A 16,091-nucleotide genomic window follows, 5' to 3' on the forward strand; every position below is an offset into this window, starting at 1 on the left:
AGCCTCCTCCCACCCTACTTCATCGAACACTATCTGCATATTCCCTTCTCCCTCATTTGCTTATCTGGCTTCCCCTTACATATATCTATGTTTGTCGCCTCAACTACTCCATGTGGTAGCGAGTTCCACATTCTTATCACTCTCTGGATAAAGACGTTTCTCCTGAATTCCCTATTGTATTTCTCTGTGACCATCTTATATTTATCGTCCCTAGTTTTGGTCTCCCCCACAGGTAGAAGCATCTTCTCTACGTCTCTCCTATCAAACTCCTTCATAATTTTAAAGACCTCTATCAGGTTACCCCTCACCCTTCTGGTTTCGAGAGAAAAGAGCCCCAACCTGTTCAGACTTTTCTGACCGTTCTAACCTCGCAGTATCATCCTAGTAAATCTTTTTTGCACCTTCTCCAGTGCCTCCATGTGCTTTTTTTTTGTACGATGGAGAGCAGGTCAGTGCACAGTATAAGGAGATCAAGTGTAGCCTTACCCCAGCAAGAGCCAGAATCTTCTGGAAAGGAGGGGGGGGGGGGGCGGGAAATGGGAATATATATAAAGCCAGCTCACCTGCCAATTCTGTTCATCAATGAATGCCATGTGATGAAGGCCGGGGAAGGTGGAGCCTTAAAAAGTAAATAAATAAAACAATAGCAATTTATTCTTTTTTATTCAGTGTTGGTGAATCAGTTTGCAAGAGCCCTTTAAGACACGGGGTAAATATTTAGCTGTCGCAGCTTTTAGTCTCTTCGCCTTTGCTTGGCCCTTCAGTCTGATTTGCACAAAGACCGTCTTTCTCAGCTTTGGAGCATTTCCGAATGGATGATCCCAGTTTATCGGCCAACAGGAAGGGATTCAGGTGGCAGTACTTGAGGAAGAGAGGAAGAATTTGTTAGAGTTAGAGACTGCGTAAAAATAAAACGCTGATTATAATGAACTCTGTTTTAAGGTGAGGAATTCCAATACTGGTGGATGAAACATCTTTTCCATTTTTTGTCAACCATCGCCATCGTCGAGCACTTCCAGATCAGCGCTATAGTTGAGGAGTAAAGTTCCTGCTACGCTGCTCCTACAATACGCCTTAGCCCCAATCCCCGGAAAAGCATTCACGTGACAGCGTTCCACATAACCGGCCTACGGCCTCACTGGGTGAGACTGCTAATTCAGTTCTACTTTAATGCTGAATTATAGCCAGTTTTGAGCCTAAGAATTGGAGGAAATCACTCTGAGGGAAAGGCAAATCCGTGACGGGATTTGTAAAGGAGGCCAAACACCTTGAAATCAACATATTCAGGAACAGGGAGCCATTGGACTTTGAGTAAAGATTTTCCTAATAAAGTAGCTGTTGTCTCAAAAATTAGTTCATTTCTCGAATGCAAATTTCTGTTACCTGCTCCTACTTTCGCAGCTTACTTTGAGATAATATTCTGAATGAGGTTTGTAAAGTCATGGATGCGTAAAGCAGGTTTTCCCATTGAAGTTAGTTGTTTTCAATTCATTTTTCAAAAATTCAAATCTCCATTCTCTGCTCACTAGAATAAATATTCTTGAGAACTGGATTGCGGCCGTCTAAACTTTATTGAAACAGCCTTGTGCCTGGCAAAGTGCATCCAGGCCTAGATTGAAATCCGGGTCTCCGAGCTGAAAGAACAGTGTTCCAGTTGGCTTCACAATCTAGTATTCACAATTAATGTTTCCAACAGTAGCTCAGTGAACGGAGAATTAGCAGCAAGAATTATGACCAAGGCGTACAGGTATTGGATTTGAGAGGGTAGATAGAGAGAAGTTATTTCCTCTGGTGAGGAGAGTCTAGAACAAGGAGAACACAACCTAAAAATTAGAGCTAGGCCATTCAGGGGTGAAGTCAGGAAGCACTTCTTCACACAAAGGGGAGTGGCAATCTGAAATTCTCTCCCCCAAAAAAATGGTTCAGGCTGAGGATCAATTGAAAATTTCAAAACTGAGATTGATAGATTTTTGTTAGGCGAGGGTATGAAGGGTTAAGGAACCAAGACGGGTAAATGGAGTCAAGATACAGATCAGCCAAGATTTAATTGAATAGCGGAACAGGCCTGCTTCATTTCCTATGTTCATATGGATAAGGATGTAAAGTGGTACAGGTGAATGTTAATATTAGAATACAGTCATAGCCAAGTTCACGGCACCATGGGTGGCTCAGCTGTACCAGGGGAGGGAGGTACAGCAAAGGCTATGGGCCCCGACAACATCCCAGCTGTAGTGCTGAAGACTTGTGCTCCAGAACTAGCTGCGCCTCTAGCCAAGCTGTTCCAGTACAGCTACAACACTGGCATCTACCCGACAATGTGGAAAATTGCCCAGGTATGTCCTGTCCACAAAAAGCAGGACAAATCCAATCCGGCCAATTACCGCCCCATCAGTCTACTCTCAATCATCAGCAAAGTGATGGAAGGTGTCGTCGACAGTGCTATCAAGCGGCACTTACTCACCAATAACCTGCTCACCGATGCTCAGTTTGGGTTCCGCCAGGACCACTCGGCTCCAGACCTCATTACAGCCTTGGTCCAAACATGGACAAAAGAGCTGAATTCCAGAGGTGAGGTGAGAGTGACTGCCCTTGACATCAAGGCAGCATTTGACCGAGTGTGGCACCAAGGAGCCCTAGTAAAATTGAAGTCCATGAGAATCAGGAGGAAAACTCTCCAGTGGCTGGAGTCATACCTAGCACAAAGGAAGATGGTAGCGGTTGTTGGAGGCCAATCATCTCAGCCCCAGGGCATTGCTGCAGGAGTTCCTCAGGGCAGTGTCCTAGGCCCATCCATCTTCCGCTGCTTCATCAATGACCTTCCCTCCATCATAAGGTCAGAAATGGGGATGTTCGCTGATGACTGCACAGTGTTCAGTTCCATTCGCAACCCCTCAGATAATGAAGCAGTCCGAGCCCACATGCAGCAAGACCTGGACAACATCCAGGCTTGGGCTCATAAGTGGCAAGTAACATTCGCGCCAGATAAGTGCCAGGCAATGACCATCTCCAACAAGAGAGAGTCTAACCACCTCCCCTTGACATTCAACGGCATTACCATCGCCGAATCCCCCACCATCAACATCCTGGGGGTCACCATTGACCAGAAACTGAACTGGACCAGCCATATAAATACTGTGGCTACGAGAGCAGGTCAGAGGCTGGGTATTCTGCGGCGAGTGACTCACCTCCTGACTCCCCAAAGCCTTTCCACCATCTACAAGGCACAAGTCAGGAGTGTGATGGAATACTCTCCACTTGCCTGGATGAGTGCAGCTCCAACAACACTCAAGAAGCTCAACACAATCCAAGATAAAGCAGCCCGCTTGATTGGCACCCCATCCACCACCCTAAACATTCACTCCCTTCACCACCGGCGCACTGTGGCTGCAGTGTGTACCATCCACAGGATGCACTGCAGCAACTCGCCAAGGCTTCTTCGACAGCACCTCCCAAACCCGCGACCTCTACCACCTAGAAGGACAAGAGCAGCAGGCGCATGGGAACAATACCACCTGCACGTTCCCCTCCAAGTCACACACCATCCCGACTTGGAAATATATCGCCGTTCCTTCATTGTCGCTGGGTCAAAATCCTGGAACTCCCTTCCTAACAGCACTGTGGGAGAACCGTCACCACACGGACTGCAGCGGTTCAAGAAGGCGGCTCACCACCACCTTCTCGAGGGCAATTAGGGATGGGCAATAAATGCTGGCCTCGCCAGCGACGCCCACATCCCATGAACGAATAAAAAAAAGGAGGAAAGCAATAGTGATAGGGGATTCAATAGTTAGGGGAGCAGACAGGCGTTTCTGCGGCCGCAGACGTAATTTCAGGATGGTATGTTGTCTCCCTGGTGCCAGGGTCAAGGTTGTCACTGAGCAGCTGCAGAACATTCCGAGGGGGGGAGGGTGAACAGCGGGAGGTCGTGGGCCATATCCGTATCGATGACATCGGTAGAAAGGGGAATGATTTTTTAAGGAGCTAGGAAAGAAATTAAGAAGCAGGACCTCAAAAGGTAGTAATCTCCGGATTACTCCCAGTGCCACACGCTAGTGGGTATAGAAATAGGAGGATATTACGTTCTCTGAAGATTCAGAAGGGAGAGAAGCAGAGTTGGAAATGGAAGACAGAAAATTAGTAAGTGAGTTTGGAAGGCAGAGGAAACAAAGGTCAGATAATAAACAACAAAAGAGTTTGGCAGTGCCTAATGATATATACCTCAATGCAAGGAGTATAGTGAATAAGGCAGATGAGCTAAGGGCACAGATAGACACGTGGAAGTTTGATATCTTAGCTACTACAGAAACATGGCTTAAAGGGGCAGGAATGGCAGCTCAACGTTCCTGTTTACAGGGTTTTCAGACGAGATAGAAAGGAGAATAAAAAAGGATGGGGGCTGGCAATATTGGTTAAAGAAACAATTACAGCTGTGAGGACAACATAGTGTGCTGAGAGTTCGGTACGTGTGGGAGTTTGGTAAAGTGGGGGAAGGAGGTGCTGCTTTGCCTTGCTTTTCCTGCAGAGCGGTAGTGGACCTGAGAGCGGTGAGCGGCGGGAGAGAGCGAGACCAGAGCGGGGATAAAAACAGCGCGGAGAGAGCGAGAGTCCAGTCGGTGAGCGGCGGTAAAGAGCGAGACCAGAGCGGAGATATAAACAGCGCGGAGAGAGCGAGAGTCCAGTCGGTGAGCGGCGGGAGAGAGCGAGACCAGAGCGGAGATATAAACAACGCGGAGAGAGCGAGACCAGAGCTTACTCTGAGAGCGAGACTCTGAGACCAGCGGCAGAGTTCGGGGTGACGTCACCAGTCAGAAAGTGACGCGGCACAGGGGAGGCAGCTGATTGGTGAGTAGGTTCAGGTGAGTATTTCTACCATTTTACTGTAAGTAAAGTAATAAGAAAGGGAAGATCTGCAGGTTTTATAGCAGATAGTGGTTTTTTTTAGTGAACCTAGGTCCCTAGTATAGTTAACATTTTCTAATTTCAACGTAATTTAAAAGGGGTAACTAAGCTAAGGCAAGTCATGGCAGCAGACCTCGCACCCGTGATATGCTCCTCCTGCAAGATGTGGGAAGTCATGGACACTACCAGTGTCCCTGCCGACCATGTGTGCGGGAAGTGTGTCCACCTGCAGCTACTGACCGATCGTATCTCGGAGCTGGAGCTGCGGGTGGACTCACTGTGGAGCATCCGCGATGCAGAGAAACTCGTGGATAGCACGTTTAGCGAGTTGGTCACACCGCAGGTAAAGGGTATACAGGCAGGAAGTGAATGGGTGACCACCAGGAAGAGTAAGAGATGCAGGCAGGTAGTGCAGGGGTCCCCTGTGGCCATCCCCCTCTCAAACAGATATGCCACTTTGGATGCTGTTGGGGGGGATGACTTATCAGGGGAAGGCAGCAGCAGCCAACTTCCTGGCACCACGGGTAGCTCTGCTGCACAGGCTGGGAGGAAAAAGAGTGGCAGAGCTATAGTGATAGGGGACTCAATTGTAAGGGGAATAGACAGGCGTTTCTGCGGCCGCAACCGAGACTCCAGGATGGTGTGTTGCCTCCCTGGTGCAAGGATCAAGGATGTCTCGGAGCGGCTACAGAACATTTTGGAGGGGGAGGGCGAACAGCCAGCTGTCGTGGTGCACATAGGCACCAACGATATAGGTAAAAAAGGGGATGAGGTCCTAAAAGCAGAATATAGGGAGTTAGGAGGTAAATTAAAAAATAGGACCTCAAAGGTAGTAATCTCAGGATTGCTGCCAGTGCCACGTGCTAGTCAGAGTAGAAATAGGAGGATATTTCAAATGAATACGTGGCTAGAGGAATGGTGCAAGGGGGAGGGATTCAAATTCCTGGGACACTGGAAACGGTTCTGGGGGAGGTGGGACCAGTACAAACCGGATGGTCTGCACCTGGGCAGGGCCGGGACCGCTGTCCTAGGAGGAGTGTTTGCTAGTGCTGTTGGGGAGGGTTTAAACTAAAGTGGCAGGGGGTTGGGAACCTGAGCAGGGAGAGAGAGGAAAGCGTAACAGGAAGGGACAGAAGGTATGGAGTAATAGGTAAAGTGTTAAAAAAGGAAAAAGCAGGAACTAAGCGTCACAAAACAGATTTGAAAGTTCTTTATCTGAATGCACGTAGCATTCGTAATAAAATGGACGAGTTAACGGCACAAATAACTACGTATGGGTATGATCTTGTGGCCATTACAGAAACATGGCTGCAGGGTGACAACGACTGGGAATTAAATATGCCAGGGTATTTAACAATCAGGAAGGACAGGCAGGAAGGAAGGGGAGGTGGGGTGGCTATGTTAATAAAGGAAGGAATCACTGTAATACAGAGAAATGATATTGGGACAAAGCATCAAGATAATGAAACAGTTTGGGTGGAGATAAGGAATAATAAGGGAAAAAAAACATTAGTGGGCGTAGTATATAGGCCTCCTAATAGTTGCAACTCTGCTGGAAGAAGTATTAATCAGGAGATAGTCGGGGCATGTAATAAGGGAACAGCCATAATTATGGGGGATTTTAATTATCATATTAACTGGACAAATCAAATTGGGCAGAGCAGCCTTGAGGACGAGTTCATTGAGTGCATCAGGGATGGATTTCTTGAGCAGTATGTAACTGATCCTACAAGGGGGCAGGCAACCTTGGACCTGGTCCTGTGTAATGAGTCAGGATTAATTAATAATGTCCTAGTTAAGGATCCCCTTGGAACGAGCGACCACAACATGGTTGAATTCCATATCCAATTAGAGGGTGAGAAGGTTGATTCTCAAACAAGCGTACTGAGCTTGAATAAAGGAGACTATGATGGTATGAGAGCGGAATTGATTAAAGTGGACTGGGAAAATAGATTAAAGGGTAAGACGGTACATGAGCAGTGGTGTTCATTTAAGGAGTTATTTTACAACTTTCAAAAAATATATATTCCACTGAGGAAAAAAGGGTGTAAAAGAAATGACAGCCATCCGTGGCTAAGTAAAGAAATCAAGGATAGTATCCGACTAAAAACAAGGACATATAAGGTAGCCAAACTTAGTGGGAGGATAGAAGATTGGGAATTCTTCAAAAGACAGCAAAAAGTAACTAAAGGATTGATTAAGAAAGGGAAGTTAGATTATGAAAAGAAATTAGCAAAAAATATAAAAACAGATAGCAAGAGTTTCTATAGTTATATAAAAAGAAAAAGGGTGGCTAAGGCAAACATAGGTCCCTTAGAGGATGAGACCGGGAAATTAATGGTGGGAAACATGGAGATGGCAAAAATGCTGAACAAATATTTTGTTTCAGTCTTTACAGTAGAGGACACTAAGAATATCCCAACACTGGACAAACAGGGGACTCTCGGGGGGGAGGAGCTAAATACGATTAAAATCACTCAGGAGATGGTACTCAGTAAAATAATGGGACTCAAGGCGGATAAATCCCCTGGACCTGATGGCTTCCATCCTAGGGTCTTGAGGGAAGTGGCAGTAGGGATTGTGGATGCTTTGGTGATAGTTTTCCAAAATTCCCTGGACTCAGGAGAGGTCCCGGCAGATTGGAAAACTGCTAATGTAACACCGTTATTTAAAAAGGGTAGTAGGCAGAAGGCTGGAAATTATAGGCCAGTTAGCTTAACATCTGTGGTGAGTAAAATTTGGAGTCTATTATTAAGGAGACAGTAACGGAACATTTAGATAAGCATAATTTAATAGGACAAAGTCAGCATGGCTTTATGAAGGGGAAGTCATGTCTGACAAATTTGCTTGAGTTCTTCGAGGATATAACGTATAGGGTGGATAAAGGGGAACCAGTGGACATAGTGTATTTAGACTTCCAGAAGGCATTCGACAAGGTGCCACATAAAAGATTATTACTTAAGATAAAAAATCACGGGATTGGGGGTAATATTCTGGCATGGGTGGAGGATTGGTTATCTAACAGGAAGCAGAGAGTTGGGATAAATGGTTCATTTTCGGACTGGCAACCAGTAACCAGTGGTGTTCCACAGGGGTCGGTGCTGGGTCCCCAACTCTTTACAATCTATATTAACGATTTGGAGGAGGGGACCGAGTGCAACATATCAAAATTTGCAGATGATACAAAGATGGGAGGGAAAGTAGAGAGTGAGGAGGACATAAAAAACCTGCAAGGGGATATAGACAGGCTGGGTGAGTGGGCGGAGATTTGGCAGATGCAATATAATATTGGAAAATGTGAGGTTATGCACTTTGGCAGGAAAAATCAGAGAGCAAGTTATTTTCTTAATGGCGAGAGACTGGAAAGTACTGCAGTACAAAGGGATCTGGGGGTCCTAGTGCAAGAAAATCAAAAAGTTGGTATGCAGGTGCAGCAGGTGATCAAGAAAGCCAACGGAATGTTGGCTTTTATTGCTCGGGGGATAGAATATAAAAACAGGGAGATATTGCTGCAGTTATATAAGGTATTGGTGAGACCGCACCTGGAATACTGCATACAGTTTTGGTCTCCATACTTAAGAAAAGACATACTTGCTCTCGAGGCAGTACAAAGAAGGTTCACTCGGTTAATCCCGGGGATGAGGGGGCGGACATATGAGGAGAGGTTGAGTAGATTGGGACTCTACTCATTGGAGTTCAGAAGAATGAGAGGCGATCTTATTGAAACATATAAGATTGTGAAGGGTCTTGATCGGGTGGATGCAGTAAGGATGTTCCCAAAGATGGGTGAAACTAGAACTAGGGGGCATAATCTTAGAATAAGGGGCTGCTCTTTCAAAACTGAGATGAGGAGAAACTTCTTCACTCAGAGGGTGGTAGGTCTGTGGAATTTGCTGCCCCAGGAAGCTGTGGAAGCTACATCATTAGATAAATTTAAAACAGAAATAGACAGTTTCCTAGAAGTAAAGGGAATTAGGGGTTATGGGGAGCGGGCAGGAAATTGGACATGAAGCTGAGTTCGGATCGGTCAATGCCCTGTGGGTGGCGGAGAGGGCCCAGGGGCTATGTGGCCGGGTCCTGCTCCGACTTCTTGTGTTCTTTAGATTTGTGGTTGGGATCAGATCAGCCATGATCTTATTGAATGGCGGAGCAGGCTCGAGGGGCCGATTGGCCTACTCCTGCTCCAATTTCTTATGTTCTTATGTTCTTATATTTTAGAAGGATCATCAAAAGAGGCCATATAGGTTGAACTGAAGAACAATAAAAGGGCAGTCACACTGCTGGGAGTGTACTATAGACCCCCAAACAGTCAGAGGGAGAAAAGAGCAAATATGTCGGCAAATTTCTGAGAAGTGCAAAAACAGTAGTAGGGGATTTCAACTACCCGAATATTAACTGGGATAGAATCAGTGTAAAAGGTATAGAGGGCCCAGAATTCTAAAAATGCACTCAGGAGAACTTTTTTAGCCAGTACGCAGCAAGTCCAACAAGAGAGGGAGCAGTTCTGGATTTAGTTTGAATATTGGCAAGTAAAATCAAGGAAAACCCAAAGATTTTATAAATACATAAGGAGCAAGAGGATAACTAAGGAAAGAGTAAGGCCTATTAGAGACCAAAAAGGTAACCTGTCTGTGGAGGCAGAAGATGTGGGTGTGGTTCTTAATGAATACTTTGCATCTGTCTTCACAAAAGAGGTGGACGATGCAGACATTGTAGTTAAGGAGGAGGAGTGTGAAATATTGGATGGGATAAACATTATGAGGGAGGAAATATTGAGGGGATTAGCATCTTTGAAAGTAGATAAGTCGCCAGGCCTGAATGAAATGTATCACAGGCTGTTAAGAAAAGCAAGGGAGGAAATAGCGGAGGCTCTGACCATCATTTTCCAATCCTCCCTGGCTACAGGCGTGGTACTGGAGGATTGGAGGACTGCTAAAGTTGTATTGTTGTTTAAAAAGGGAGAAAGGGATAGATCGAGTAATTACAGGCCAGTCAGCCTTCCCTCGGTGGTGGGCAAATTATTGGAAACAATTCTGAGGGAGAGTATTAATCATCATTTAGAAAGGCATGGATTAATCAAGGACAGACAGCATGGATTTGTTAAAGGACGGTCGTGTCTGACTAACTTGAAGGCAGTAACAAGGAGGGTAGTGTGTTTGATGTACTCTACATGGATGTTAGCAAGGCTTTACACAAGGTCCCACATGGCAGACTGGTTAGAAAAGTAAAAGCCAATGGGATCCAAGCGAAAGTGGCAAGTTGGATCCAAAATTGACTCAGTGGCAGGAAGCAAAGGTCGACAGGTGTTTTTGTGACTGGAAGGCTGTTTCCAGTGGGGTTCCGCAGGGCTCAGTCCTTTGCTTTTTGTGGTATATATTAATGATTGACTTAAATGTAGGGGGCATGATTAAGAAGTTTGCAGATGATACAAAAATTGGCCATGTGGTTGATTGTGAGGAGGAAAGTTGTAGACTGCAGGAAGATATCAATGGACTGGTCAGATGGGCAGAAAAGTGGCAAATGGAATTCAGTCTGGAGAAGTGTGAGGTAATGCATTTGGGGAGGGCAAACAAGGCAAGGGAATGCACAATAAATGGTAGGATACTGAGAGATGTAGAAGAAGTGAGGGACCTTGGAGTGCATGTCCACAGATCCCTGAAGGTAGCAGGACAGGTAGATAAGGTGGTTAAGAAAGCATACGGGATTCTTTCCTTTATTAGCCGAGGCATAGAATATAAGAGCAGGGAGGTTATGCTAGAACTGTATAAAACACTAATTAGGCCACAGCTTGAGTATTGCGTACAGTTCTGGTCACCACATTACAGGAAAGGTGTGATTGTACTAGAGAGGGTACAGAGGAGATTTACGAGGATGTTGCCAGGGCTGGACAATTTTAGCTATGAGGAAAGATTGGATAGGCTGGGGTTGTTTTCTTTGGAACATAGGAGGCTGAGGGGAGATTTAATTGAGATGCATAAAATTATGAGGGGCCTCGATAGAGTGGATAGGGAGGACCTATTTCCCTTAGCAGAGAGGTCAACAACCAGGGGGCATAGATTTAAAGTAATTGGTGGAAGGATTAGAGGAGAGCTGAGGAGAATTTATTTCACCCAGAGGGTGGTGGGAGTCTGGAACACACTGCCTGAAAGGGTGGCAGAGGCAGAAACTTTCATCGCATTTAAAATCTGCTTGGATGTGCACTTGAAGTGCCGAAACCTACAAGGCTACGGACCGTGAGCTGGAAACTGGGAATAGGCTGGACGGCTCTTTTTCGGCCGGCACAGGCACAATGGGCCGAATGGCCTCCTTCTCTGCTGGAAGATTGTGGTTTGGGCCTCACTCACCAACATTCTTGGACAGAGAGTGACCGATCGTTTCCAGTTTGTCAAATACAACGGCAGATGGAAGGAGAGGTGCCTGGCTGATGGGATGAAATAAAACAGGATGAAGCTGCATTGCATTCTGTTCCCCTCATTGACAGAGGGGATAGCGAGGTCTACAGTTGATCACCAGTTTCTCTGACGCACTCTAGGGCGAATGACTTGGGAATCTAAGGTTTTTTTAATTCATTCTTGGGATGTGGGCGTCGCTGGCGAGGCCGGCATTTATTGCCCATCCCTAATTGCCCTTGAGAAGGTGGTGGTGAGCCGCCTTGAACCGCTGCAGTCGGTGTGGTGAAGGTTCTCCCACAGTGCTGTTAGGTAGGGAGTTCCAGGATATTAACCCAGCGACGATGATGGAATGGGCGATATATGTCCAAGTCGGGATGGTGTGGGACTTGGAGGTGGCGTTGTTCCCATGCACCTGCTGCCCTTGTCCTCCTAGGTGGTGGAGGTCACGGGTTTGGAAAGTGTTGCTGTAGAAGCCTTGGCGGGTTGCAACAGTGCACCTTGTACTTGGTGCATGGTGCGCTGGTGGTCGAGGGAGTGGGCGTTTACGGTAAATTTTATGATTGAGTGCTCCTGATGCAAAAGTTTACTTGACAGGAATGCATATCAAGAATTTGAATGGAGAGGTCAGCACGTCTAATTTGAAGCCCATGCGATTTTTCTGTAAACTAATGGATGGAAAATTGTGCAGACTGCGAATCGGGATCATTGGTCTTTATGCCGCAAGTATGCATTCCAATCACACAGGCGACACTCGATCCAAAAACTAACCTCTTAATACCTAAGACCCCTGGACTGGGCAGATGGACCAGTGTCTGTCTACTTCTGGGAGCTAAGATTAAGTTCAGCCCAGACTAATTAAATGAAGGACCCTTCTTATATCGAATAGCTGAAAGGTTCCTATTCTATATAAGATATCGGAGAGCTGAATGGCTTCTATTCTATGTAATATATCAGAGAGCTGAAAGGCTGCGATATCAAAACTAATCTGCGGGAACAATATTTCAGTGAGCGAGTGGTCAATCTGTGGAACAGGCTGTCTAGGCAGACGGTGGAAGCTGGTCATATTGATTCATTCAAACGCAAATCGGATAGATTTCTTTCAGAAAATATCAATTTATGATACAGTATGTGAGTAATTTGAGACATGATATGTGGTAAGTGTAGCGTGTTCAAGAGGAACAGGTACTAACTCAGCACAGACCAGGGATCAAATCTAAGACCTTCCAGTCTATGTGGCTCAGTGATGCACTGGGTGATATCTCAATCTTCTGGACTACTTCCAGAGCTGTGCGCGGGTTTTTTTTTATTTAATGAAACACTCACTTTCTCAGCAGAACATGCAGAGATTTGAACTGAAAAGTATCCCCTCGCCTGCTGAGGGCCGTCTTTTAAGGGTGCCTCACACTCAGTGGTTTGAATGACGAAATGAGGGGAAAAGCGAGAGGTCTTCAGGACCACGGCCAGCTCCCCATCAACCTCCACTGCTTCGTCCGTCTGCAAGAAATAAACGAGAGGCGGCTGAAAACGAGGACCTGGAAGTAAAATTGAATGAAAGATGTGCGAAGAATTAGCGCTCCCCTCCCTCCTCTTTCACAATGATCTAGGTTCATCTCACCCACACCATTTAATATTTCTAACTCCAGTCCCACACCATCGTGGTTGGCTCTTAACTACCCTTTGAAGTGGCTTAGAAAGGCACTCAGTTGTATTAAACCACTATCAACGGTTCAAGAAGGTGGCCCACCAGTGAGGCAACTAGGGCATTTGGGCAACAAATGCCAGCCTTGCCAGCGATGCCCACATCCTGAGAATGAATAAGAAAAAAACTATTGTTATATCATTTCCTACATTACAACAGTGATTACACTTTTAAAAAAAAATAGTACTTCGAAGGCTGTAAAGCGTTTGGGACGTCCTGAGGTTGTGAAAGGCGCGACAGAAATGCAAGTCCTTTCTTTTGTAAACACCACCCACACCGTCCTCGCTTATCCAGTGGGCAAATGGCGCCAACCATTTGCCATCACCGTAGGACTCAATTACAAAGGCGCTGTTTATAATGTGGTAAACGCGCCAGCTATTTCAGGCGGAATTTGTCATGTCGCTTTCCTTTCTGGCTCTGCCATTTTCAGACCACTCCCGAGAACACTCAGCAGAAGCTAGGTCTGGGATTGAGAGATGCTGTGTACTGTTTAAAGGATATGCTCACCATTGATGCCGGTATGCTTAGGACTGATCTAATGTAGGAATTAAAGATAGACTCCTTATGTTGTATGGCCGTTCAGTTTAGTACAGTGCTACTTTTGATGAAATTCACCAGAACATTGAACCATTAACCCATAGGATAAAAGGTTCCTAGGCTGTTTTACTGGCTTTGTCCCTGTTGGCATAATTATAAGCAAGAAAGAGTGAAGAAGTATTTCTCCTTTTATATAGAATTACATAGAATGTACAGCACAGAAACAGGCCATTCGGCCCATCAGGTCCATGCTGGTGTTTATGCTCCACACGAGTCTCCTCCCACGTTATGCTTTATGGAAAGAAAGACTTGCATTTAAACCATGTTAAAGGAAAAGTTAAGAATTGCATTTATATAGCACCTTTCACAACCTCAGGACATCTCACAGCCAATGAAGTGCTTTTCAAGTGTAATATAATGTAGGGAATCGCGGCAGCCATTTAGCACACAGCAAGATCCCACAAACAGCTTTCAGAAAAATGACCAATTAAAATGTTTTAGTGATGTTGGTTGAGGGATAATTATTGGCCAGGATACCGGGGAGAAACTCCCCAGCTCTCCTTTGAAATAGTGCCCTGGGATCTTAAATGTCCACCTGAGAGGGTAAACGGGTCCTTTGTTTAACGTCTCATTCGAAAGACGACATTGCAGCACTCCCTCAGTACTGCGCTGGGGGGGGGGGTAATCAGCCAAGATTTTGTCTCTAGAGTGAGACTTGAACCCACAACCTTCTGACTCAGAGATGAGAGAGAGTGAGACCCACTGAGCCAAGGTCAATGAGACATTGCCATCGTGCGGCTTCACACCGACTCCTACTTTATCAGTTGTCTCAGCCAGCAGCTGGACAGAGACAGAGGTTGAACAATATGGCGAGGGCACAGAAGGATTTTCTCTGTGTCTGACTCGTAGATCGGGTTTGCAACTGCTAGCTGAGATAGCGATGACTTTCCACTTAGCGTGTTTTTGTCAGGAGCTACTAAACCAGGTAAAAGGCAACGTGAAACTGAGCCAAACACACTGGAAAGTCTCAGATTCCATCCCTGGTCTAAGTTAATCTCAATCAGGGTGGCAGCAAGGGCTATTACCATTGGCCTCAGTGCCCCTGGGTGAGGGAGGGGGGGGACAGTCAATCGGGTGGTCCCTCCTCCGATTGTTCTCCACAAAATGCATGTGTGTGGAGGTTGGCCGAGGATAGGATTGGGTTCAGCTGTGATGCCTCCAGGGTAGAATGGCCCGCTGACACTCACTGTGCTCACACATAAAGAAGGCCATTTAGGCAAGGTTTTAGGGGACCAAGTTACATCTGTGGAACCATATCCCCATCCGGGTACAGATACACAAATCACCAAAAGTAGCGACACAGGTTAATAAGGCCACAAAAAAAAAAATCAGACAAAGCATTGGGGTTCATTTCTAGAAGAATAGAATTGAAAAGCAGAGAATTTATGTTAAACATATAGAATCTTGGTTAGACCACATTTGGAGTATTGTAAACAGTTCTGGTCTCCATATTATAAAAAGGATATAGAGGCACTGGAGAAGGTGCAAAAAGATTGACTAGGATGATACCAGAACTGAGAGGTTATACCGAATAAAGAAAGATTGAGCGGGCTGGGGCTCTTTTCTCTAGAAAAGAGAAGGCTGAGGGATGACCTGATAGAGGTCCTTAAGATAATGACAAAGTTTGATAGGATAGCTGCAGACAAAATGTTTCCACTTGTGGGGGAGTCCAAAACTAGAGGTCATAAATATAAGATGGTCACGAACAAATACAATAGGGAATTCAGGAGAAACTTCTTTACTCAGAGAGTGGTGAGAATGTGGAACTCGGAGTAGTTGAGGTGAATAGTGTAGATACATTTAAGGGGAAGCTCGATAAACACATGAGGGAGAAAGGAATAGAAGGATTTGCTGATAGGGTGAGATGAAGTAGGGAGGGAGGAGGCTCCCGTGGAGCATAAACACCGGCATAGACCTGTTGGGCCGAACGGCCCGTTCCTGTGCTGTAGAAATCAATGTAATTCTATGTAGTTGAAGTCTGAACTCGAGAGGTGGGAAGAGAAACAGTGACTGAAAATCAGGAGAGAAAATTGGAGGGAGTTGTGTCCAAGTTGCTCTTGCACACCACCTGGTGGCCAGCCGAAGAGCAGCATGTGTTTGGGGAATGAACTGTCCATCCACTCCGACTCCCAGGGCCCAAGACAAACTGAGGGAGAGAAAACCAGCAGGCTGCGGGGAGCGGAACATCACCTTCAAATAAAAACATCAGCTATACAAAACCCTGGTTAGACCGCACCTGGAGTACTGTGAGCAGTTCTGGGCACCGCACCTTCGGAAGGACATATTGGCCTTGGAGGGAGTGCAGCGTAGGTTTACTAGAATGATACCCGGACTTTAAGGGTTAAGTTACGAGGGGAGATTACACAAATTGGGGTTGTATTCTCTAGAGTTTCGAAGGTTAAGGGGTGATCTGATCTAAGTTTATAAGATATTAAGGGGAACAGGTAGGGTGGATAGAGAGAAACTATTTCCGCTGGTTGGGGATTCTAGGAGTAGGGGGCACA

General features: G+C 45.9%; 1 protein-coding gene across 1 annotated transcript in view; it reads right to left on the minus strand.

The window, feature by feature from the left end:
- Positions 1-646: 646 nt before the first annotated feature.
- zgc:153372 (uncharacterized protein LOC767695 homolog) overlaps positions 647-16,091 on the minus strand; it is a 35,731-nt gene continuing 20,286 nt past the window's right edge. Inside the window, exons 9-10 of the mRNA XM_067993375.1 lie at positions 12,615-12,785; positions 647-861 (exon numbers count right to left, since the gene is read on the minus strand). Of these exons, the coding sequence (XP_067849476.1) occupies positions 718-861; positions 12,615-12,785 (315 nt within the window). The 3' untranslated portion in view covers positions 647-717. The remainder of the gene's footprint in view (positions 862-12,614; positions 12,786-16,091) is intronic.

This window comes from Heptranchias perlo, chromosome 11, assembly GCF_035084215.1.
Source record: "Heptranchias perlo isolate sHepPer1 chromosome 11, sHepPer1.hap1, whole genome shotgun sequence".
NCBI lineage: Eukaryota > Metazoa > Chordata > Chondrichthyes > Hexanchiformes > Hexanchidae > Heptranchias > Heptranchias perlo.